At 42.0% G+C, this 27244-nt stretch overlaps 1 protein-coding gene across 1 annotated transcript in view; it reads right to left on the bottom strand.

The window, feature by feature from the left end:
• Positions 1 to 25346, bottom strand: part of LOC125640742 (granulocyte-macrophage colony-stimulating factor receptor subunit alpha) — a 33912-nt gene extending 8566 nt beyond the window's left edge. Inside the window, 9 exon segments of the mRNA XM_048859602.2 lie at positions 1717 to 1752; positions 8278 to 8423; positions 8648 to 8820; positions 8906 to 9035; positions 9700 to 9826; positions 14448 to 14581; positions 14769 to 14886; positions 25126 to 25197; positions 25199 to 25346. Of these exon segments, the coding sequence (XP_048715559.2) occupies positions 1717 to 1752; positions 8278 to 8423; positions 8648 to 8820; positions 8906 to 9035; positions 9700 to 9826; positions 14448 to 14581; positions 14769 to 14886; positions 25126 to 25197; positions 25199 to 25243 (981 nt within the window). The 5' untranslated portion in view covers positions 25244 to 25346.
• Between the last annotated feature and the right edge of the window lie 1898 nt (positions 25347 to 27244).

Here is a 27244-nt window from a genome sequence, read left to right as displayed (position 1 = left end):
AAGGTTTTGAAAGGTGTGTGGAAAGTTAGATAATGGTCTATCTTTGAATGAAGTACCTGATGTGCTAGGGCAGTGGTTTTCAGTCTGTGGTCCGCGGACCCCATGGGGTCTGAAGATTATATCTAAGGGATTCGTGAAAGGTTGTCATTACCATAGAACAGTCGTTTTCAACCTGTGGGTCTGCAAACTATGACTAAGATTTCCAAAGGGGTCTGCAGCTCCATGTAAAAATTTTTAGGGGGTCCATCCAGATTACATAAATCCTTGATTCTGGCCCAACAGTTTGGAATATGATATATTTAAGAAAACTGATACATAAAGATACCTTATAGTATGCTACTGTGACACTGAGCCAGTGAGGGTTAAGCAATCAGAAGGCTAAGTGACCCAAAATCAACCTTAAAGACATATTAGACAAGTATTGAAATGGTAAACAGGGCCATTCCTTGTAGATAGTTTTCAAAGCCATGTTAAAGTAGTAAACTAAATTCTTTGTAATGTAAACCTGTATTGTTAGAGAATTAGAAGAAGATACTGAGTGTATTTGTCTTTGTTTACCTAGACCTTGTTAGATGTTTAAAATGTGCCCAGATTAGCTTGTGGATACTAAATGTCTGTTCCTGTCTGTTATTATATTCTATTGATTCAGGGATGAAAAAGAAATATTAACATTTATATGAAAACATTTAGATGAAACTTGGGGTGTAATAATATCATTACCTTTATTTCTCTTTGAAATTTGTAGTAAACTACCTATCAACTACTTGAATGGTTAATTACCTTATACTAATGAATGCAGCTAGTTACCAGTGTGTGCCTAGGAAATAGAGATTTACTTCAAAGCAACAATGTATATTACCTATTCTTCATCCAAGGAATGCCTGCTGTGTCATAGCCTGCTAGCAAACTATAAAAGGACTCTAGGGCCTAATCCTTTTCATCTCAGATCTGCTTAAACTTTGTCAGAGGAAGTTCAAGCCGCAAGACTGAGATCTCCAGGTACCCTGGACTGTCCCTGCAAATTCTTATGGAAGAATTTGAACAAACTCTGTACATGGACTGGCTATTGGACTATAACCTATTAAACTGATTCTGGAAGGACTTTTTGCAAATCAGCAGCTCACCATTTCTGCTATGAAACTGACCTAAGAACTTTATTCATATCTATATGTATAATGATCTTTTAACCAAAGTATCTTTTTTTTCTTTGTAAATAAATCTTAAATTAGCTAATAAGAATTGGCTGTAAGTGTGTACTTGGGTAAAATCTGAAATATTCATTGACATGGTGGTCAATATGTCCAATCTCTTGGGATTGTTAGAACTTTATATATGGTGAATAAGATTTTAAGTAATCCTCACCATATTTGACAGACTTGGCTATCTTGGTGGGAGCCAAAGTTTGGATTGCTTAAGGGGAACTCTATTTTAGCTTCTTGGTAACCAGTAAAGTATTACAGAAGCTGCTTGGTCTAACTGGGTGAATCTAATTAGAAGAATAAACCGTTGGTTTTGGGGATCGTCTGCCCCATTCTTTGCAGTTGACCCTGATTGAGCAATCTCAGCATGGCCCCTCCAGCGATCACGGTCACAGCTACTTGAGTGTTATACTGACACCAAAACTATTTAGGGACTAGTAACAATATTTTACACTGCACTAGACTAAATGCTAAGCCGGGACAAGACCATATATTAGTATGGGAAGAGAATAGTTACCGTATGAGACTCAGTGCTGCTTTCCTCGGGATTGGCCTGTAAAACAAAGAAAAATCTTTATTATTTTATTATTTGTTTTGTTACCCTGTAATAATCCATTTCTTTCTTTCTTTCTTTCTTTCTTTCTTTCTTTCTTTCTTTCTTTCTTTCTTTCTTTCTTTCTTTCTTTCTTTCTTTTCCTTTTTGATTATTTACTTGCTTGCTTGGTTCAGAAGAAGGTGCAAGTAGAATGTACAATATGTAAGATTCCAATATTATGCAATAAGTGTCCTCCTATCACATACAGATATCCCTGATTGTAATTAATGACTGGCAAACCTGGAGAGTTTGCTCCAATAACTCTCCTGAGTTTGGTTTCTATTCAAAGTTTGGGCTTCTTGCATTTCAGGTTAAAAAAGAAAGGAAACTTAAATCTTCTTTCTTTCTTTCTTTCTTTCTTTCTTTCTTTCTTTCTTTCTTTAGCTAAGCAATTGCATGATGCTGGTGCTGAATTAAAGTCTCCCTCCCCATTGCCCTGTTTCACTGTGACAACACAAAGGAAGAGGACGCTGAGGCTGAGGCTAAGTCTGGTTCCTTGGGTGCATATGTGGCTACTCTTGCTTGCCTTATGTTCTTTCTTCTGTAAGCATGGAGGCTGTTTCTCTCCACTCCCCAAAAGTGACAGCTATAGCTCCAGAGCTCTTGAAGCTCTTCTCACATGTAGGGTTTCCCTGTGAAATATTAACAGACCAAGGGACTAATTTCACTTCCCAACTGCTGCAGGAATTATGCTCCCTTCTGAAGGTCAAGTCCCTGAAGACCTCGGTGTACCATACACAAACTGACGGTCTAGTAGAACGGTTTCATAAGACCCTGAAGGGGATGTTCATGTGCTTTGTCAGCAACAACCCCAAGCAGTGGGACTGGCTACTCCTACCACTTCTGTTTGCCACAAGAGAGGTCCCAGAAGCCTCTAAGGGGTTCTTTCCATCTGAGTTGTTCTGTGGTCAAAAACTGTGGGGCATCTTGGACCTGTTGCGAGAAGGGTGGGAAGAAGAAAAAGTGGCAGCCTTAAACATGACCCAATACATCTTTAACTTAAGGGAGCAATTCAGAAACAGAGGGGTGTTTGCCAGGGAGAATTTGAGGAATGCCCAGCACACCCAGGAACAAAATTACAATAAGAGAGCACAGTTATGGACTTTTCAGCCAGGTGACCATGTTCTTCTTCTGCCTTTAGCCAAGTCTAAAGTAATGGCCTGATGGCAGGGTCCATTCGAAGTGATCAGGCAGGCAGGGCCCATGGACTTTGAGATCAAACTACCCAGGAGGAAGAAGGAAACCAAGGTCTACTACATGAACCTTCTCAAACATTGGAGGGCATGGGAGGCTCTGCTGATAACTCCTCTTCCAGCAAAACCAGAATTTGTACCCCAGGTGCCTAGCAGCAAAGCTCCAGCAACAGTACTAGGGGGTGAAGGGCTCTCTCCTGCACAAAGGAAACAAATCCTCCCACTAATTGGGGACTTTTTTGTGGTGTTCTCCAACCGCCTGGGGAAAACCGGTTGGTTCAACATCACCTAGAGACTACTGCAGGCCAGGCAGTCCGAGAAAACCCTAGACCCTTGTCACAAAGGATGTGGGAAATGGTCCGAGAGGAAGTACAAGCGATGCTGAAGATGGGGATGATTATAGAATCCAAAAGTGAAGCGAGGAGCCCCATAGTTCTATTTCCCAAGCCAGACGGTATGGTTTGATTTTGCATCGACTTCAGGAAGGTAAGTGCCAACACAAAATTCTACGCCTACCCAATGCCAAGGGTGGACAAGTTATTAGAATGGCTGGAATCAGTGAGGCACCTCAGCACTATCGACCTGACAAAGGCTTACTGGCAGATCCCTTGATCCCCTTCCTCACAAGAGAAAATGGCTTTGTCCACCTCTTTTTGGGCACTTGCAATATAAGACCATGCCTTTTGGTCTCCACAGAACTGTTGCTACCTTCCAACTGCTTATGAATAAGATCCTCAATCCCCACCATCAATATGCTGCAGCATACATCATCAGTATTGTCTACAGTACCACCTGGGAAGACCACTTACAGCATTAATAGGAGGTGTTAAAAGCGCTATAGGAGATATGACTTACAGCCAACCTGGCGAAATGTAAGGTGGCTGTGAGCGAAGTGACCTATTTGGGGTACTGCGGAGGAGGTGGCCTGGTTAAAACTAGTGGTTGATAAGGTGTAGGCATGTCCCATCCTCAAGACAAAGAGGCAAGTCAGACATTTTCTTGGTCTGGCAGGATATTACCAACCATTTAGCCCCGGCTTAGCCACAATTGCAGCTCCACTTATGGACCTCATAAAAGGCAACAACCCTAAGAAAATCCATTGGGATCGCAAGTGCAAGGAAGTGTTCAGAGAACTGAAAACATGATTATGCCAGGCAACCATGCTCTTCAGCCCTGCTTTTTTTCTTGGGAATTCATACTACACACTGATGCCTTGGACGTCAGTCTCAGTGCCGTCCTTTCACAAGACTTTGAAGGGGGAGAACACTGGGTTCTTTACCTACGTAGGAAGCTATTCACAAGGGAAAAGTGGTACTCCATTATTGAGAAGGATGCATTCGCTATCCAGTGGGCAGTAGAAGCCCTCAGGTATTACCCGTTGCATAGCTCCTTTTCCCTGATCACAGATCATGCACCCCTATGCTGGGTCCAGTCCATGACGGATACGAACCCTCATACAACCTTATAGTTTCTGAGTACAATACTGGGTGGGAAAGGACCATGCTAACATAGATTTATTTTCACAGATTGGGGATGGAGACAACTCAACCCCGAATGGTGTTCCCACCTTGAGGGGTAGGACATATGAAGGGACATGCTCTTACCCTGGTATAGAAGAGGCTAACTATCTCTTCTGTGCCTGTTCCATGCTAACAAGACACACCTACAAGGCTTATTCAGTCTGGTGTGGGAGGAGCTTAAAAGGGGGAAACCTACCACAGGAGGGGACAGTAAACAGGAAGAAGGTTGCTCCAGCCAGGGACTGTTGGCAACAGAGGGAGTCCAGCCGAGGAGGAGACAGCCGCAAGATGCACCACTCCTGAAGCCACCCTGACTAATAGTAAAACAATAAGCCCCAGGAAGAAGAGTAGAAGGTAAACCCCATGAAGGGGCAATAGATTCGGAGAGACTGAGCCCTTAGAGCAGACTCTCTAGGGGCCGCCTGAGAGGCTGATCCTTGTTCCAGCCAGACTTTCCCCTCTTGTAAAGGGAAGGGAAGAACAGGAGCCAAACTTCTGCTTGTGGGTGGTAGGCATAAGAACATAAGGCTGCAAAGAGATTCCCCAAAGACTGCCAAATGGGGAGAAGAGGAGGTAAATGACAGACAGTGGAACTCAGGGGGAGTCCAGGGAGCCTGTCCCTCCCCCCCACAAATCTATAAATGTAATTCAGATTTAACTGCTAATATTGAGGGAACAAGGTACTGGCTTTTTGACCTAGTAGAGGAGTCTTGTAGCACCTGAAAGACTAACAAATTTATTAGAGCATAAGGTTTCGTGGGCTATGACCCCTTTCTTCAGACATATGGAGTGAAAATTACTAGGACTGGTAGGCTCAAGGTCTAAATTTCACTTTGAACAGGATTAAATTCCTCCCTTAATTTTATATAATTATTCTTTGATCTGATACTCTGCCCTTCTAGTTATATTTTCCTGTTATGCTCTGGCACTGAGTTCCTTTTATATAACATCTGAAGGGCCCAATCCTTAAACCAAGGGAAGTTTTGCCTCAGTAAGTACTGATGGCTGGTCTAAACTGAAAAATTAGATTGCTCTTCTATATTGCCCAGGGTGTGAAAAACGTACACACCCAAGTTCTGTAGTTAGTTTGACCTAACTCCTGGTGTAGACCCAGATAGGCTGATGGAAGAATTCTTCTGTCAAGCTAGCTACCACCTCTCGTAGGGGTGACAACTCCAGTGACGGAAAATCCCCATCAGTTATACCTTCTTTTCCCAGAGCTGAATTTGGGCTTATGAATGTCACATCACAGTCTTGATTTCTCCTTGCTCCAAGTCCCAGCTAGTTGTAGTAACCCAGTGCACAGTTAGCATCACACCAGTTGAATACAGAAGGCATTAAAAGGTTGGTTAATTAGTGCAAATCCCTGTCTCCTGGAACAAACTCTTACAATCAATTTATCTCAAGTGGAATAAAAGTATAGTCCATATAAAAAGCTACTTTAAAACAATGTTAAATGTCCAAGTGAAGCGCTGAAAATGTCAAAGGTTGTCTATACCATGACCTTTATAATGGAAACACATAAACAGGTAGGAACATTGCTGGCACAAAGGACACCCCCTGCCAAATGCCATATATGAAATCACACACAAAACACCTGTGTTAAAAGAACTTTATGTTTACAAAGTCAAGCACTCAAAATGTAGCACAAAAATTAAAGTTCCTGTGCAAACTTAATTTGGCCCCTTTGTAGTATGCATTATGATACAGTCTTTAATTATTGATCACTACTAGCCCAGCACTAGAAGGGGATGGGACGCTTTACCAGTGAGTTTCACAGACAGTTGCTGATTGTAGAAGAATGTGGAGACTCTGGGATCTTGGGTTTCATTGCAGGCTCTGGAGGCAATTGTTCTTTTGTGGACAAAGACTCTTCTGCCCATTCCCCACAAACATGACCCATTCTGCCCTTCCCCCTCTAACCCAAGCGACTCCTGTAGACCCCAACACTGGCTGCTTATCCCAGTCCCATTCTCCTCACCTAGTCAGTCCCAGCCTCCACTCTTCAAGCTTCTGATCCCAATCCCAGGCTCCTTGCCTAGTAGGTCCTAATCTCACCCATCATCCAGACTCCCGCTCCGAGTCTTCCCCACACCCAGTCCTAGTTTTCTGCCCTGCTCCCAGACACAGTCTTCCCTTTGTCCAACCATTCCCAGGTCCTTGTCCTGACTCCTTGATCTGTCTGTCTCTCCCTGCAGCCTCTACTCACCCCCCCACACATTCACATTCCCCATCCCTGATGGTTCCCAGTTCCAGTCTTCATTCCTGTGCTTCTCATACACTCTGTGTCCTTACCCTCCATGTCCCAGTCTCCTTGTCCCAGTCTCTTTGTGCAGCCAGTCCCAGTTCTTATCCGGCACTCCAACTCATTGTCAGATCTGTCTCTCCTCCCCCCCACAACCTCCTTCTCTCTGCCCCATTGGTTCCTAGTCACAGTCTCCTTTCATCCAGTCTCAGTTCCCCCCCCCGCCCCGCACTCTCTTTCTTCCCCCCACAAGGCTTCTTGTCCCAATCTACTCCCCCAGGCCTCCCCTACAATGTCTTAGGTTGGGCTCTTGTGGCTTCTGCATTTGAATCTGAATTTGGCGTCTTCCTCCTCCACACTGGGAGGGCACCAGCAGGGGTGCACTGAGAGCACAGGAAAGGCAGCTGCCCAGCTCTCAGCTCCAATGTTCAGTCCCACCCTGCCTGGAGCAGCCAGGAGCAGCCATAACCTCATAGGCCTGTGCTAGAGCATGCTCAGCAGCTCTCTGGGGATGACACGCATGCACAGTCTAGGCAAAATTAGGAGCTGTGAGAGGCTCAGGTATGCTCAGTGCATCCAGCATTTAGCAAGTCTCTACTGAGCAAGTGCAATCTGATTTTTCAAAGGCTTCTCACCTGCTCAAATTTGGGCAGATTTTCACATGGATGGTAAAAGGCACACCCTGACACAAAGGACACCTCCTGCCAAATGTCAGATCCCTGGTCCAAATAATGGGGCCTTGAGTTTCCAAAGAAAAAGATTGCTAGAATTCTTTTAATGTTGAAAAACTGTATTTTTCTCTAGTCTCATTCTTGGAAATGGCTGCACCATTTTGGCTAATACCTGCTATGGAAAATTTCAGCCCAAACAGTTAAAGTTTGGGAAAGTTATAAGTAACCAAAAACAAGGTCTTAGACTGGGAAGTGTCGGGTAACCTTAATAATAGGTGGTGTTATCAGCCTTGCTTATAATATTGTATAGGTTGTCATTGCAAAAAGACATATTTGGAGGTGGGGATGAGTTAAATTAGTGAATCAATCATCTAGTGACCTGCACTCTTAGGGATAAAAGCTATAAAAAGCTGTGTCTTCACATCCCAGGCTAATGAATGGCATTGTAAGCTGGGGTTTTCACCTGTTTCAGTGGACAGCAAATTGTAGTGTCTAGTTCTCTCCACTGTCTCTGTGGGTGCATGCTGTTGGATCTGAGTTCAGAAAAGTAATCGCTGTGTTAGGGTTAGCAATGATGTAAGAGCAAGTATAATGCTGGTGAGAAACAAAAGTAGAGAAGAGAGTGGGCACAGTCAGTTGCAGGTGCTGAAAGACAGTTATGGGACAAGGTTAGCAAATGAGGCAATAAACTATGTAGCATGCAGGAAGGGTTGGATCTAAAAAGGACTGCATGACAGATAGGGAAGGAGAGGCGACTCATAGTGTAGGAGAGGTTCATATTTGTGTATATATTATAGATGGATAAACAGAAAATATATATTCATAATGAGAGTCATTCAAAAAATTATACTTACGTTATTTCGAATTTCAATTTGATATTCAAAGCATTCAGCCGTATTTCCTTCCAGATGGCTTAGGTGGGGCTGTTTCCATTGCACTGTACACTGTAGTTGCTCTTCAGAACAGTTCACAGTGATATTTGATGGAGGAGTGAGTTTTTCTAGAATAAAAGAATCAGTATTACATTTGATAAAGAATCAGCTTTTGATAAAGAATCAGTTCACATTTGGAATTCCATCTTTGCAACCATAAGGGCTAGAAACAGCTTTTAAAACAAGAAAGATCACAGCTCTGAAACAAATGCAGGCCCTTCTCCCAGTGAAGAATGGTTCACGCTACTTGTAGTAAAAATGGAAATTAAACAGAAAGAAACTTTTTCCTTACCAATTTTATATAAGTCGATGTACTCATCATAAAACTGAATCTCCAGTTCATTGCTAGACCCATACACCAGGAAGTAAACTTTCTCTTTAATGTCTTTCACATCTTGAAAACTGCATGCGATATGTCTTCCAAGTGCATCTCTTATGTAATGTGGACATTCTTGTTCATCTTCCCTGCATATACCAAAACGTGTCAGTTAAACACGAGAAATGTCATCTGCCAAATCTTAATTCGTTTGAGCCAATGAAAACTCTTTACTTTGGGTATTTCAAGAAAAGAAAATATTTGGTGTCTTCTGGAGCATTCCTGCCAGCCTTCCAAGTGCAATTCATGAAGGAAATGTTGTAAATCACACAAGAGAAATTTTCAACAGATGTTCCATTCATGCCTGGAAACCAAGAAAAGTTACATGTGTGTTTATATACTGGCAACTGGCTTTGTGAAGAAGAAGAAAAAGAAAAGGTGAACTTCTGGTACAACTCTGCACACACCAGGTCAGACCCAGAGAGAATTTGCGCATCTGCAACTTCTATTGATGATTTTAGGTACCTAAGTCTTTAGGTGCTTAATTTTAGGCACCGAAGTTTGAAAACTTTTGCATTACATTTAAACATGGTGATTAAACCTAGTTGTCATACCCATTAAAAATATGACTAGCGAGCTCAGTTTGTATAGTCAGCCAGAATGAGGCTCATGTTAGCCAAAAATTGCTTCAGTGGAGACGCCTACTGTGGTCACTGTTTTATTGTGCTATGCGCCATTTTAATCCCCACTTTCTCTGAGAGATTGACATAAGAAAAACAATTATATCACACACAGATGTTTCTGTCCTGCAAGTTACTGTGCAAAAGTGGACCCTTCTTCTGCCACAATGTCACCTGCACAACTGAGGCCACGGTTAGTTACCAAATGGCATCATTGTAGCAGATTTGCAAAAGCATTTGTAATAAAAAATGAAATCAATGATCACTTCTAGAATGAAATGTACTCTGAGAATTTTTTCTCAAAATATTGTAGATAGACAGAACCTTTCACAAACACGAATGCATTACCTTGAGGAATGAATCTGACTTCTGCTGAATATGAAGTGTGGTTGTACATTGCTTGAACTTGAAATAATGCCCCCTTATGTATAGGCTGAGCGAGCTCTGTGTTAAACATGCAGGTTTTATTGTACACCTGAAAAATAACATGCATTTGTATTAATCCTTTGTTTTTCCTTCCCAGTTTTAACTTGTTCTTACTATGGGAAAAGCCCAAGCATAAGTCAATTGAAACCTGTAAGACTTCTCACAGTGTGTAAAGTTAAGCACAGGTGTAAGTCTTTTCAGCGGTAGGGTCTTTGTTTGCACAGTTCCAGCTGCATGAATTGCCTCCCATATTTCTGCAGGGAAGTCTAGGGGATCTACAAAGAGAGGTGCCCTGGAGTGCAAGCAGTAACCTCTCCTCTACTGCCCTCCCACCAGACTCCATGGAGTTCCTTCAACAAAGAGTATAGAAGCTTTTGCAGGGATCAAATGATGGTAGCAGCAAGCTCCCTTCTCTTCTGGAAAGGCAAGGGTAGATCTGCATCCAGAGGATTCCCCCATGCATTATCAAAAGTCTTCCAAAAGTTTGTTGTTGTCCAAAGAATTACAGAGGGACTAATTAAAGATGGTGTGCATATGATTTTTACCCCTATTATAAAATGTTTGCTGTCTGTCGATTTGTGCAACAATATACAATACATCCAATTATTGAAACAATTTATGGTCTGGAACTTAGCTTCACAGCCAGAATGATTAGCAATGTTGGCCTTAATTCACTGCTATATTACTGCAGTTTTACATCCAACGGAGTTACATCGGAATAAACTGGAGTGACACAGATGGGACTCAGGGCCACTATTTTTAAATGAAAAATTCTCGAACCCCAAGGAAGCAGTGGTACGATCCCCTTTGAGATCATAGTCTTGAAAAATGAGAATCAGTGACAAGGAAGCTGAAATATTGAAAATGCATCCTGGTATATTGGGAAGGCAGCTCCCATTTGAATGTAGAATGGAAGGAAGCCTGACTGACAGAGTTGTAAAGTTAAGGTTTTATTTGTTCTTTTTAAAAATGTAAATAGAAGTCTCTTGTGTTTATCATGCATTCAAAGGAAGAGCTATATTCCCTGTGGCCTACTCCCCATCATGATATTTGACCTCGCCGTGAGCCGAATCAGTCCTCCAGTAACTAGCTATCATAGGTAGTTATACGGCCCCCATCACTGCAGCATCTGATTACCTCATAAGCTAGTGAGTGTTCCATTTTGTAGATGGGAACTGAGGCACAGAAAGACTAAGTTACTTGACCAAGGTCACACAGAGAGTCCGTGGCAGAGCAGACACAAGGTTAGTGCCCTAGCCCCTGGACCATCCTTCCACTCTGAAAGCTCTCTCTGAAAGCACATTCAGAGCTATAGAGTGTATGAAACTGTGATGGATATTTCTAAAACTACTATTTAAATCTGATATATTCTTATACAGCCACCTTCCCTTAAGTCCCAAAGCTCCTCTGTGGGGCCCTGCAGGAGTCCAGCACCACAGCAGGGGCAGGAGAGATCAGGGCTTGAGTAGGAACTGTGCTTCATTAGATTCTTTCCCCTCTTGGCCAAACACAAGCAAGCCAAATGAAATTTGGTAATTTGTGTGGATTACAGCCTGCAGGGACTGTGCAGGAAAGGGTTATGTGACAGTGTGGAAGCCAGGGCCTTCTGCTTGGACACCCCTTCCCTCCAGTGGATTCTCAGGAATCTGTGTGTATCTGAGGATCTGGCCAAATCACCAGTTACTTCTATGTGAGGGCAAACCCCTCTGCCTAAGAGAAAGGAGGAAATTTTGCAAATGCATGTCTCCAGACTTTCTACTCCCCTACATGGCTTATTCCCACAGTATTCTTGTCAGCATCCCACAGTATTCTTGTCAGCAAGTTAAGGAAGTATGGGCTGGATGAATGCACTATAACGTGGGTAGAAAGCTGGCTAGATTGTCGGGCTCAACGGGTAGTGATCAATGGCTCCATGTCTAGTTGGCAGCCGGTATCAAGTGGAGTGCCCCAAGGGTCGGTCCTGGGGCCGGTTTTGTTCAATATCTTCATAAATGATCTGGAGGATGGTGTGGATTGCACTCTCAGCAAATTTGCGGATGATACTAAACTGGGAGGAGTGGTAGATACGCTGGAGGGGAGGGATAGGATACAGAAGGACCTAGACAAATTGGAGGATTGGGCCAAAAGAAATCTGATGAGGTTCAATAAGGATAAGTGCAGGGTCCTGCACTTAGGATGGAAGAATCCAATGCACCGCTACAGACTAGGGACCGAATGGCTAGGCAGCAGTTCTGCGGAAAAGGACCTGGGGTGACAGTGGACAAGAAGCTGGATATGAGTCAGCAGTGTGCCCTTGTTGCCAAGAAGGCCAATGGCATTTTGGGATGTATAAGTCGGGGCATAGCGAGCAGATCGAGGGACGTGATCGTTCCCCTCTATTCGACATTGGTGAGGCCTCATCTGGAGTACTGTGTCCAGTTTTGGGCCCCACACTACAAGAAGGATGTGGATAAATTGGAGAGAGTCCAGCAAAGGGCAACAAAAATGATTAAGGGTCTGGAACACATGAGTTATGAGGAGAGGCTGAGGGAGCTGGGATTGTTTAGCCTGCAGAAGAGAAGAATGAGGGGGGATTTGATAGCTGCTTTCAACTACCTGAAAGGGGGTTCCAAAGAGGATGGCTCTAGACTGTTCTCATTGGTAGCAGATGACAGAACGAGGAGTAATGGTCTCAAGTTGCAGTGGGGGAGGTTTAGATTGGATATTAGGAAAAACTTTTTCACAAAGAGGGTGGTGAAACACTGGAATGCGTTACCTAGGGAGGTGGTAGAATCTCCTTCCTTAGAGGTTTTTAAGGTCAGGCTTGACAAAGCCCTGGCTGGGATGATTTAACTGGGAATTGGTCCTGCTTCGAGCGGGGGGTTGGACTAGATGACCTTCTGGGGTCCCTTCCAACCCTGATATTCTATGATTCTATGATAGGGAAGCTTCACACACTAAGGTGTCCAGGCAGTTCTAAACAAAACCTTTTTCTCTTTGTTCCAGGCAAACATTTCAGTACATTCTCTGATTCTCAAAAAAAGACTAACGCCAACAGTGCTCCTGGCCCGTCAAAGAAACAGCAAAATGTGAAACAAATAAAGTCCCCCTCTTGCAGCCACTGTCTCCAAACAGTCCTTTATAAAAAGGTATGCTGTCATCAGGAGGACTTTTCTGCTTTTGCTGTATCTACCAGATACAGTGGATCACAAGAATGCGTGCTAGGAATTTCTGTATTGGATCAGACCAGTTATCCATCTAGTCCCGTATCCTGTCTCTGAGAGAGGCCAGCAGCCGATGCTACAAAGAAAGGTGCCTGCTAAATTAATGAGCTCTATATTATTAGAAGTCTTCTCCCCCTGTAGGTATGTACAGACTGATCAAGTCACCTCTTAACCTTCTCTTTGATAAGCTAAACAGAGTGAGCTCACTAATGGCTCAGCTCCCCACACTGCCTCTGTTAGGTCAGTGGAAGCGCTCCTCGTGCTGTGCTGTACACAGAGCACCCTATGCCTATTCAATATGCTCTTGCTTATATTTCCAATAATCGCAGTAGCGCTCTCAGAGTATGTCTACACAACAGCTGGGAAGTTTGTCTGCCCATGCTGGAAATGAAATACTCATGCCATGTCTGCTCAAACTGGTCTGATCCAATACAGAAATTCCTAGCACGCATTCTTGTGATCCACTGTATCTGGTAGATACAGCAAAAGCAGAAAAGTCCTCCTGATGACAGCATACCTTTTTATAAAGGACTGTTTGGAGACAGTGGCTGCAAGAGGGGGACTTTATTTGTTTCACATTTTGCTGTTTCTCTGACGGGCCAGGAGCACTGTTGGCGTTAGTCTTTTTTTGAGAATCAGAGAATGTACTGAAATGTTTGCCTGGAACAAAGAGAAAAAGGTTTTGTTTAGAACTGCCTGGACACCTTAAGAATAGCAGTGGGGCAGTGGTGGTATGGACAACGGGTTGGGCTAGCTGCCTGTGTATACACCTGGTGACTGGGCAGGATTGTACTTGGGTGGCTGGCCCAACCTGTCACCTATGCTGCCAAGGCCAGACTGCTATTCTTAGGCATTAGCCTGAGCAGAGCCAGGGTGTGACTATGTACCTGCACTGGGAATTACACCTCTCCGTTGCTGTGTAGACATACCTGTGGCACAGAGTTGCACCAGGAGCTCATGTTGAGCTGGTTTTTACCATGAACCCTATGTCCTTTGCGGGGTCACTGTTTTCCAGGATAGAGTACCTCATTCTGTAAGTGTGACCTACATTCTATGTTCCTAAGTGTAGAACCTTGCATTATGTTGTATTAAAATGCATGTTCCAATGGTCCCACTTCCCCCAGTCATCTACAGCTCTCTGTATAACTTATTATTTACTATTCCACCAGTTTTTACCAGCATTCAATGTACATTTTTTTCAGATCATTGATAAAGATATTGAATGACATTGGGCTAAGGGGTGTTTCTAGTTGGTTCCTTCAGTTGATATACCTCACTGGGAACTGAACCTGCCCTAATATATGTAATAAAAGTCTCTAAGAACTCTGGAAACATATTGTCATTTTCTAGGCTTTTATGATTCTACAAGTGATACATATATATGTTTTCTCTATAGATCAAATACATAAAAGGAAAAGAAAAAAGTACAGTTAATTATTTCCTTTAATAAGTAAATAGAAAACTTACAGTTTTCTTCGCCATATGCAGGCCTACATGCATAGAACAGCTGTATTCAGTAACGGTGACACTGCTGTCCCAGGTCAGCTTTAGTTTTCTGGGATTCAGCGTCAAGTTGGCAATGGGTGAAGATGATGATTTCGCTGAAAGTTTTATGAATTAATATCAGAGAGGATGCAATAAGATTTTTCAAAGTTTTCAGGTGCAGAGGCTAGTATTTAGCAGGCCTGCTATGACAATACATAGCATAACTAGATGGGCAAATATCCCTAGAGTGAGATGAATTAAACCCAGTCCTTTAGATTATCTCAATTAAAGTATTATACTTACACTCTGTATCCAAAATGACAGCATGCAACGTAGGAAATAACATGATGCACCAAAACATGGAAATAAATTCTAGAGTGGCGGACATCTTTTTTTTCTTGGAAATAGACAGGAATGAAACCTACAAGAGAAGAAACAGAATATCAGGGTTGGAAGGGACTTAGAAGATCATTTAGTCCAACCCCCGGCTCAAAGCAGGACCAATCCCCAATTTTTGACCCAGATCCCTAAATGGCCCCCTCAGGGATTGAACTCACATCCCTGGGTTTAGCAGGCCAATGCTCAAGCCACTGAGCTATCCCTCCTCCCCATGAGTCTTTCTGGTTAAGAATGATGTAAAGAAATAATTTTGCTTCTTTGCAATGCCCTTTTCCTCCTTAATTGCTCCCTTTAATCCCTGGTAATTGGGTGGACACACCAATTCATTCACAGACACCCTGCTTTTGACACATTTAAATTATTTCTTATTTTTTTAATGTCTTTACCTATCTCCTATTTAAAATCTGGGTTGGCCCACTTAAAACCATCTTACTTTTTACCTGTCATAGTTTATAGTGCTTTCAACTGACTTCATTTGGATGGATTTCTATTTTCTGAAAGAAATTTGTGTGGAGAAATAAAATCTTGTGTCTTACCATATTTTTTTTCTTATCTACCTGCTTCCTTTCGTCTTTAGGACCATTCAGAGTCGCCTTTGTCTTTTGTTAAATAAATAACCTCCATACTAGATCTAAGGATTTTCACTTTTTCACTTTTGACTTTATGGACTTTTTGACTAGCTTCCTCTTTTTTTTTATTAAGAAATCCCCTTTCTACCGTGCTTAATTTTTGGTATGGCTCCTCCACCCATGGATGGTGAAATTAATTATATTGCTATGCATTGCTATTTGTCATTGACTTCATTGATTTATCCCTTCCATTATAAATCCCTCTTTTCAGTTCCTTAATACTTTCTCTTATAAAATACTCTAGAGCTGAAATTTTCTATGCTTGGACCATATGCAAATGAAAACAATACGTTTGTCCCAACAGTCCCAATCAGGAACTTTACATACAGAAGTCTCTAGAATTCTTGAACAACTGTTCAAACATTGGCTATTTTTGTAAATCTTTGTGAAATCTAAGGAACAAACTATCTGAAGAAATTTAGTTCAGCAGTTTCTCAGTTCTAATCATACCAAGTATTCACACCTGGAAAATCCATGTATTGCTGGATTAAATTTTCTTGGACTGCTTCCATGCGGGATGAATGGAGAAGACTCAGCAAGGGACTCAGCTCCCCACCAATCTCAGAAGATTTGCTGAGACAGAGGCCATCCCCATGGAGCTCTCTTGCCTCCACCATTCTGCCCTCTCCTATCTCCATCTTTCTGATGGCTTTTGGCAGCTCTGCTCCTGGTGGCTTCCCCACTGCCCTCAGATCCTCCCTAATCATTCTTGATATTTGCAGATTTGCAAGAAGTGATTGCTTTAGTACAAATCAGAATTCACTACTTAAAAATCACTAGATAATTCCCAACAAAAATTATCTGGAGGTACTCAGTATCTGGTAGAAATGATTTAGGTTTATATTACTAATCCTCAGTAAAACAATTTTCTTGTCATTTATTAGTGATTAAATGATTCTAGGCAATCATTAATAGATTCCAAATAATAAGTTTGCTGGGAGTTAGTAATTCGAAACAGAGTAATTTTTAACAAATATTAAACAATTCTGAGCAATTCTAAGTAACTACTGGTAAATAACAAGTAGCTATTTTGCCTGATATCCAGTAATTAATACATTTTGAGGTTTGGAGGTTTATTTTTTTAATGTGGTTGCTGGGTCCAAGCTGGATTTGGATTTCAGATTTAAGTTCTGGTCCAAAGTTAGTTAAAAAAAAAAAAAGAGCGAGAGCGAGAGAGACAAAAATTTCACCATGTTCTCCAGACTGTTTAATTTTGAAGGAGTTATTTTTGCACTTTAATAGGAGGGTAGAAGTAGATCATACCTCCACTTAATTTACAGCCTTCTTTCATCTGCTCATTATTCTGCTACATCTCCCTTGTTTGACCCCTCTTCTACTCTTGCTATGGCTTTGATCCTGCAAAGATTCACACATCTGCTTAACTTCACCTGCATGAGTAGTCCCAATGAAATTAAGTTCATGAATAAGACTTTAGTGCCTTACATTCAGTGGGCCAGATCGAGAGGTAATGTATAAGAAAGTGTAAATAACATGTTGGCAAGTAGGTGCAAGTCTAAGTTGGTGTAACAACACTGAGCAGACCCACGTTACACCTGCTTAGACTCCCTGAGAGTCAGTTAGACTCACATCTAAATTTAGTTCAGAGTGGCTAATTATGAAATACTAAACAAGAGATCCATTATTTCACTCTTCTCATAGGAAACTGAATTTCCTCCAAGACCGTGATATTCAGACTGAGGCTCGCGAGCCACTACTGGCTCTTTAATGTGTCTCCTGCGTCTCTCTGCAGCATATGATATTAAAACACAATGTGATTTAATTATTAACCAATCTAAGTTACTAATCAATCAGGATGCTTTTACTATGTTAAGTATCAGAAGGGTAGCTGTGTTAGTCTGGATCTGTAAAAGCAGCAAAGAGTCCTGTGGCACCTTATAGACTAACAGACGTATTGGCGCATAAGCTTTCGTGGGTGAATACCCAGTTCGTCGGATGCAACATGCTCCAATACGTCTGTTAGTCTATAAGGTGCCACAGGACTCTTTGCCGCTTTTACTATGTTATTAACCAACTGTATTTGATAAAATAATAATACTTGGTCAGTCATTTTATTGTGATTTTATATATATTTATATTTCCCCTGTCATACTGTTTAAATATGAATATATTGTACTACAGTAAATGAAACAATGAATTCATACTACTGTGGCTCTTTTGGGAAATGCTGATCACTAATTTGGCTCCTGAACCACTGACGTCTGAGTATTACTGTTCTAGGAGGAGAAATCTTTTCTTTCTTTCAGTACCTGTTTTGCTGTTAAAGGAGATTTTCTCCTTAGAAAAACCATTACAGTACAAAGAAACAACACTAATTACTGGAATTTCTGATCATGATGAGAAAAGTTCTTCTCTTACATAAGATTTTAATTGCTCTCAGGGGGGTTAATCATCGCAAACTCAAGGAAACGGAAATATGATGTTTTTATTCTGTGAATTGTTTTTCTTAAGGCCTTTCTACAGCCCAATTTACAGCCATTTCAGGAGAAATGTTATGAAAGTGAGAATACTCTGGAATATGTTTATGAGCAACATGCCTCTCCCCATTGGGCTTGGGATTGTTACCGACTGGGACAGAGGGGTTAAAATATGTCTCCTGCAACTGAGCAGGAGGTCTGAGGTGTTTGGGTCACCTAGCTGTCTGGGGTAGTATGAATGCACCATCAAGAGCTGGTTGGAATCAACACATACCAATGGAGGATCCGGAAAAGACAATAGGAACCCCAGTGTCTGAACATTACCACTAACCCACAGGAGGTTCTGGCAAGCTGAACATGTGAACAAGCATGTCTGTGTCCAGAGATCAAAGATGAGAGGTGATAGGAGATTGTGTTAGAACAGGGTTCACAGAGAACACAGGAGCCATTCAGGACTCAGAGTCAAAGGGACAGAGAGAGAGAGAGAGAGAGAGAGAAGATGGATTCTAGGGCAGACTAGCTTGGTGGAACCCTGGATTTGGCCAGTATGAACTCTGTCTTACCCGTTGCCTCTCTGTGCTAGCCTAAGGACTTCCCAACACTGTTTTCCAGTTGACTATTAAAACCCATTCCATTTTGAAAAGGCTGCCTGGTGTTGCTGCAAATACTTAATGAAGGACATTGGCCCCTGAAGAGGGTAAAATGTCTCTCAACATAGGTCTACCTTAGTCAGACTCTCTGTTCAGAGCTCACAGTGAGAAACAGGAGGGGTGGAGCCTGAAGGCCCAGTCTCAGAGGTGTTGAGGCTGTGTGGCCTATCCTGGAGGAAAAGTGGGACTTCTTGGAGGTATGGAGCACTGAAGAGGTACTCCCAGGAGACTACTTCAAGTCTGAGGCATAGCACGGACCCTGTAGATCCATGACAACTGGTTAAAACTCATTACAATTTTGTAGTGCAGACAGAACCATAGCCATATCCTCAAGCTATATTAGACCCTTAAACATTTCCACAGGGCACCCCACATTTCAGGGAGAATAGTTTCGTACCCACTGTTCTTCAAAGCCACGTTAAACCCAGGTTGGGACAGCCAAGATATACTGTTATTGCAGTGCAGACAGACCGTTGCCGAGACCTTCTCTTTTAAACACTGCAGAATCATTCTCATGACGTCATTGTGTGGCAACAATACGGGCACAGTTGCTGGGATGAGAGTTTGCTGACGCTTCAGTACAAATCACACATAGTGCTAGAGCTGAACAGACAGCTGCGAAAATTCGACACAAAAGATGTTTTCTATCTGTCTCCAATGATGTGCTCAGGAATCTTAGATACTGTTGGTCCCTCTTCTCAGCTCTTCCTAACCATCCCTCTCTTGCTCATCTGCATCCCACTCGATCCCTCTTTCCTTCCCTCCCTAATTTCTTGTTTCCCTTTACTCTGTCTTCATTCCCCATTGTTTCCCCTTGTCATTCCTATCCTACCTTCAAAATCTCACTCTCCCCCTGCTTAGCTCATCCACCATGATGCTAGCCATGATTTTGCAAGCGCAGTGCATGTTTTTATGATGCTGCTGTTGGAAACATTCACAGGCACCACTGCAGAATGGACTTTGCCCCACCACTCAACAAGGAACAGTGCTGTAAACTCTCCTCCCAGAATCAGGACATGTTGGGAAATTCTCTGGGGTGATCCTGGGGCCTTTAAAAGTTCACTCTTCTTTTTTTAAATAATGCATTATGGGGTGAATACAGGGCCACAAAGAGTCCCTGTTTCACCTTAACAACCTTACAAGTATCATGACCCCTTTTACAGTCTGCTCAAGGTGAGGAGCAAGGCCTTGCATCACTTTGAGTCAGCTGTTGGTACAGTACTAGTGTAAATAGGGCTCCTTTATAGCTAACTGGCCATTATTGGTGTAGCACTGGCATCTCCAGAATCTGCCTGAAATAGAGTGCCCCCCTCCCCCCCCCCCCCCGAGTTAATCCAGCCATATTGTCAGCAGAGGGATGACAAGCTGGAACCCCCTCAGGGTAAACTAGAGCGAGCTGCTGGAAGGCATTTTCAGTGAGACCTCTTGGCTCTGGCACTTGCTTCCCTTGTTCTGCTGATAGGCTGAGTAAAGCTGAGGAAATTTTTCAGTTTACTGGCAATTTCAAAAAATAAAATAAAATCATCGTGGGTCAAGCCAAAACTGATTTTTTTTAAATGTTTGGTGAATCAAAAAGAAAATAATAATTTCAGGTCACATGAAATATTTCACTTGACCCAAAGCTGAACATTTCATTTCGACCAAATCTGCATTTTTCATCAAATAAAAGTTTTGACTGAAAAATTTCACCTAGCTTTAGTCCTGAGTCTGTAGACTGTTAGGACATGCTGCAAAGGCCATCTATCTATTGGGGCTTTCAGGGAGGGTATAAGGTTTGAATGGGATGGGGGTTGTGAGTGGTATGTACCTTTGTATATAATTTCATTTTGTGGTGTGTGGACTATGGGTTGCTGCTTGTGTGATTATTCTTTGGTGGACTGTTGCTTTAAATAACCTCCAGGTCACCTAGAGCTGGGGAGAGGCCTTTGAAAAATTTAAATGAAAATAAATAAAATGCACGAATAAATGGAAGAGCCATGGACTTGCACTGCATTCCTAATGTACATACTGCCCTCTTTGAAACCATGCATTTATATGTTGCCTTCTATTATTAACTATGGCCTGGTCTACATTAGGAAATTAGGTCAGCAGAACAACGTCGCTCAGCAGTGTGAAAAATCCATACCCAGCAGCGATGCCGTCAAACTGACCTAATCCCCGGTGTAGACCTTGCTACTGCCTCTCAGGGAGGTGAATTACATATGCCCGTGGGAGAGCCCTTTCTGTTGGCGTAGTTAGACTCTTCACTGAAGTGCTGCAACGGCCCAGCTGCAGTGGTGAGCTGTGCCGCTGCAGCATTTTTAGTGTCGACAAGCCCTATGACTATTATTATTTATATGTTTTCAGTAGCACTCACAATGTGGTAAGCAAAAGCAGAACTTATACTCTTAAGCAGACAAAACAAAGAGGACAAAAACAGCAAGATGGAGGGTAGGGAAAGGATGTACGCCACACAAGCAGTGTGGTGAGGTGGTAATTGGCCATGTTCTGATTGGGAAGTCTTGTTAAAACAAGGTTTGGGTTTTTTTAAACTAGTATAACATATATCGACTTTTCCCAAGTAAATCCCAACCTTGCCACAATCAGCTGGTTAGTTTCTTGTCGGCATTACAATAGAAGTGGGTCTTTGGGAGGGACTTCAGTATGAAAAGGATCAGTTAAGAAAAGAAAAGGAGGACTTGTGGCACCTTAGAGACTAACCAATTTATTTGAGCATAAGCTTTCGTGAGCTACAGCTCACTTCATCTGATGCATTCAGTGGAAAACCACTGAATGCATCCGCTCACTTTATCGGATGCATTCAGTGGAAAACCACTGAATGCATGCGATGAAGTGAGCTGTAGCTCACGAAAGCTTATGCTCAAATAAATTGGTTAGTCTCTAAGGTGCCACAAGTCCTCCTTTTCTTTTTGTGAATACAGACTAACACGGCTGCTACTCTGAAACCAGTTAAGAAAAGGTGTTCCATGCACAGGGAAAGGCATAGAGGAAAGTGTGGAGATGCTTGTGGGAAAAGTGTCCAAACAGGGCATCGAGACGAGCATTATTCGGAGAATGAAAGGGACGGGGTGGTTACAGTGATATGGAAATAATAATCCAAATCTATCTCATCTTCCCCTCAAGACCCAGGCTAAGATGGGAAAGGATCTTGGAAATGTTAGTTCTTACAAGGTAACATCCTGCTGGAATGGATGTGTCCATTTTCCCCAGATTGATTCCGGTTCTCCATTGGTGAGATTATACAATAGTGATTAACTGATTCCAATAGCCCTAAATGCAACTTTCAAGTAATGAGGGCTATCATTACTGTGGCCACTATCACTGGGTAAGTAGGATCAGCTTGGCTTTATATGGGAGCAAATATCAACAAATTCATTTTTATTAGGTCTTTAATGAGAGAGTACCATCTGTGGAGAGAGAAAGGGATGGAAGACCCTACTTTTAGATTCTAATTCCTAGTTCTGCCACTGACTAGCTGTGCAACCTTGGGCAAGTCACTCATGCTTGTTTTACGCATATAAAAGAATATAAACACATAGAACTGGAAGGGACCTCCTGCATCATCAAGTCCAGTCTACTGCTATCACAGGCAACCCTGGCCTATAATCCCATTAATAAACTCCATTTTGAAACCATTGAGGTTTCTTGTCCCCACTACTCCTATTGGGAGGCTGTTCCAGAACCTCTCTCTCTGATGAAAGTGGCAAAGAGTCCTGTGGCACTTTACAGACTAACAGACGCAACATAAGCTTTCGTGGGTGAATACCCACTTCTTCAGATGCATGTACTGGAAATTTCCAGAGGCAGGTATAAATATGCAAGCAAGAATCAGGCTAGGGATAATGAGGTTAGTTCAATCAGGGAGGATGAGGCCCTCTTCTAGCAATTGAGGTGTGAACACTAACGGAGGAGAAACTGTTTTTGTAGTTGGCTAGTCAGTCACAGTCTTTGTTTAATCCTGAGCTGATGGTGTCAAATTTGCAAATGAACTGAAGCTCAGCAGTTGCTCTTTGAAGTCTGGTCCTGAAGTTTTTTTGCTGCAGGATGGCTACCTATCTATCTCTTCTGATGGTTATAATTAGATGCTGTCAAACGATTAAAAAAAGTAATCATGATTAATTGCACAATTAATCGCCTGCTCCAGCCCCATGCTGCTCTTGGAAGTGGCCAGCATGGCCCCGGGGGCAGGGGTCTCCCTCCGTGCACAGCTCCCACCTCCAAGCACCGCCTCCACAGCTCCCATTAGCTGGGAATGGGGAGCTGTAGCCAATGGGATCTGTGGGGGTGGTGCTTGCACAGAGGGGCAGCACACGGAGCCATGTGCCTCCTGTGCCCCCCCAGGGGCTGCAGGGGCACATTGGCTCCTTCCGGGAGTGGCATGGGGCCAAGGTAGGCAGGGAGCCTGCCTTAGCAGCAACCACACAACACCACCAACTGGGAGTCGCCGGAGGTAAGTGCTACCCAGTGGGAGGCTGCACCCCAACTCCCAGCCCTGAGCCCCCTCCCGGAGCCAGCACCGTGTACCCCTTCCTGCACCCCAACACTCTGCCCCAGCCCGGAGCCCCCTCTGACACCCAAACTCTCTCCCAGAGCCTGCACCCCACTGTGAACCCCTTGGCCCCAGCCCAGAGCCCACACCCCCTCCCAAACTCCAAACCACTACCTGAGCACAGTGAAAGTGAGTGGGGGGGGGAAGCAAGTGACTAAGGGGGGGGAATGGAGTGAGTGGGGTGGGGTTTTGGGGAAGGGGCAGGACCTCGGGGAAGGGACGGGGTAGATCCTGGATTGCCCTTAAATTCAAAAGTGATCTTGGGCATAAAATGGTTGGAGACCACTGGTTTAGCATATCTGGCACATAAATACCTTGCAATGCTGGCTACAAAAGTGCCATGCAAATGCCTGTTCTCACTTTCTGGTGACATTGTAAACAAGAAGTAGGCAGCATTATCTCCTGCAAATGTAAACAAACTTGTTTGTCTTAGCGATTGGCTGAACAAGAAGTAGGACTGAGTGGACCTGTAGGCGCTGAAGTTTTACATTGTTTTGTTTTTGAGTGCCGTTAAGTAACAAAAACAAATCTACATTTGTAAATTGCACTTTCATGACAAAGAGATTGCACTACAGTACTTGTTTGAGGTGAATTGAAAAATACTATTTCTTTTGTTTATCATTTTTACAGTGCAAATATTTATAATAAAATATACACTTTGATTTCAATTACAACATGGAAACAATATATATAAAAATGTAGAAAAACCTCCAAAATATTCAATACATTTCAATTGATATTCTGTTGTCTAGCAGTGCTATTAAAATTATAATTAATCGTGATTAAAATATTAATCACAATTAATTTTTTTGAGTTTATCGCATGAGTTAACTGCGATTAATCAACAGCCCTACTTACAATGCTTCTAATTTCCAACTTGAATTTACTGATGGCTAGTATTTACAAAAGCAATCATATCCCCTCTCAGCCTTTGCTTTGATAGACTAACCAAAGCAAGCAGAGTCTTTCCTTCTAAGACAGGCTTGCCATTCCCCTGATCTGCAGCTGTTCCAGCTGAATTACTCTTTCTTGAACATGGGTAACCAGAATTATACACAGAATTCCAAATGAGGGCTGAGCAGTCCCTTGTCCAATGGCGTTCATATGTCTCTATCTCAAATAGAAATGCCATTTATAAAATAGGGATAATAATACTTACCTTACAGAGGTGTTGTGAGGATAAATGGATGCTTATAAATTGCTTTGAGATCCTAAGAGCACCATATATGTGTAACATTTACTATTAAAGGATTGAAATAAAATTAAAAGCCAGGATACATATCAGTCATTAAAATATACATTTAATTCATGGTTACAGAGTAGCAGCCGTGTTCGTCTGTATTCGCAAAAAGAAAAGGAGGACTTGTGGCACCTTAGAGACTAACAAATTTATTTGAGCATAAGCTTTCGTGAGCTACAGCTCACTTCACCGGCTGAATGCATCTGATGAAGTGAGCTGTAAATTTGTTAGTCTCTAAGGTGCCACAAGTACTCCTTTTCTTTTTAGTTAATTCATGCTATTCCTAGAACTGATTCACTCTATGGAGCGATCTGCAACTTACCAAACACAAACTCATGTACAGGAGACAACATACAAATGCTTCCAGTTAGATTATTTTTTAAAAGAAGAAAGAGACAGCAACATTTCTCCTGGATACACAAAATAGATGTCAGACAAAATAAAGCAACCCAACAGATGAGGGAAAATATTGCTAATGTTTTTCCTGGACCTGGCAGGCAATGCTGGGAATCTGATCACTCCCTTTACTCACATTTAGATATGTATCCTTAACTTCAGATCATAAATCATAAATAATAATGTGCCATCACAATTTTGGCTAAGACCATCCTCAAATCTGCACTTGGAGGTAGATGAACTCAGTCTAATATAGCTTTTTTTCCATTGCAAATGTTTGTGTTTTGTCATAGGAGCCTTGAGAAATAAAAATAAAAAACCCCAGACAAACAGACAAAAAACAAAGACAAAAACTAGCTTACCTCTTCCTTGCAAAAGGCTGGTATCTCAATTAAATTAGGGTCTTGGGTCTGAGACTCAGAGATGATTGAAATGGCTTGAGACTGAAGCTGTCGTACTGCTGCGACAATGCTTTATCATTGCATAGTATCCGATTCATGGGAAGTGTTGCAAGACTGATGTTGAGACAGTTCTTTGGTTCATTTCCTTCGCAGTTTCCGGAACTTCTTTAATCTCCTTGTTTGCAGAATATAAATAATTTCACACAAAATGGACATCTAGTTAATTAATAAGACACCCTCTTCCCATTTCATCTGGTCCATTTGTGCCTTTGGGTCTACCATTGGATGTAAATGTACATATAGAAAATTTATCTCCTACAAATAAGCCCTCTTCCACAAACAATACTTTGCCTGTAAGTTCTTCTCACCAAAAGAGCTTTCTGTTCCAATAAGTATTATTATTATTAGACAGGACCAATGCAAACACAGCAGTATAATTGTGTGTAACGGGATCAAGGCACCTTCGTGCATCTGTTTAACAAACATCCTTCTCTACACTGAACTGTGAAACAAACATTAATATTTATTACTATTACCATATCAAATCAAAAATACTGCTTGGATAACAAGTAAACAATAGTACAGATGGCTGAACTTTAAATATGCACCCCTGGGACTGCTTCCCCTCTCACAAGGATTTCACACATGTGAAATTGCATTATCTTCATTTGAGTCACTCCTGAATAGAATTACGCTTCAGCGTTCACGTGAGGAGAACCTGGCCCAAGAACTTGAAATACTAACTTGCACGTATATCTAGAAGTAAAAATGAGCATTGGTTTAGTAGGAGTTGCATCACAGTTCGGGATGTATGTTGTATCTGTTCATGATCATAAAAACTCAGTTTAATAAGAGAAAAAAATTGATTTGAAACATACGATCTGTTTTCTCCATTCAGTGCCCATTCATTTCAGGGGATTTAGAACAGTAAATAACATTTCATACTTCTGTCCTACAAATCTTACTACAGGCAAAATTAATGAGTCAAGGACAGCCTATGTATTATTAATTATTACTATTATTTTATTATTATAGCACATATAGGCCTCAGTCAGGAGTCAAGGCCCTATTATGCTAGGTGCCGTACACACATATAATAACAATAATACCATCACTGCCCCAGAGAGCTTACAATCTATACCATATCTCTGCATTTTTCTGCTTTTGTCCCTTTTAAGTCTCCTCAACCTTAATTTTGTTTGTATATGGTTTTTTAGTCTTTAATTTCCTGGGAGCTATGACTGTAATAAAAAACCACATATATTTACAGGTAACTCACATATCTACATTGCATATTCTATCTAATGGCAGGAGAAAATACAAACAGACCAATCTCCTCAAACCTGCTGTGCTTTTGGCTGCTTGGATCTCCTACAGTTTGATTCTCAACAGCAACTTTTCCCTCTGTACAAATTCAAGCAGATGTTTCCTCTTCTTCAGGGTCTCAATTCCTCACTTCCAGCCACAACAACAGTGGCGAGGGGCCTGCCGGATATTATTCACTGAGCAACCTTCATCATGGTAGCTGCAGAAGTAAGATTCTTTCTTCCCCTCTTTCCTTCTCCTTCTCACATCATCTCATCCTGAGACCTTTACAGACTGTGTGAACCAGATTCTGATCTCACTTATATTGGAGTAAATCTGGAGTAACTCCAGAATGGATTTACTCTGGCTTTCCATCAGCATAACTGAAATCAGACTCTGCTCCTATATATATGTAGAATAACCCCCCCCCCACACACACACCTTAAAAGAAGATTATTTTGGTTGCAAAATCAAGCACTTGACCCCCTGCCCCCTTCGTGTGTCAGTACTGTGCCCTGAATAAGACAGGGGTTCTGTGGAAAAAAGTAGCATATGATCATGTAATTAAAGACCGTATTATAACGCATACACCAGGGAGAAGAAACAGGTTGCACAGGCAACCATAAATCTTGCATTTCCTAACTTTCAAGTAGTTGACTGTCCAACCTAAATAACCTTTTTAATGGGTTAATAACCTTTTTAATGTAACTTCCTAGGTATTTTTTCTTCTAATAGGAAATGAGAATATCAAATTATATTATGTACCGACCATCCC

This window comes from Caretta caretta, chromosome 1 (genome assembly GCF_965140235.1).
Source record: "Caretta caretta isolate rCarCar2 chromosome 1, rCarCar1.hap1, whole genome shotgun sequence".
NCBI classification, from domain to species: Eukaryota; Metazoa; Chordata; order Testudines; family Cheloniidae; genus Caretta; species Caretta caretta.
The sequence above is the reverse complement of the archived record's forward strand: the minus strand, read 5'-3'. Positions and strand labels throughout refer to the sequence as shown.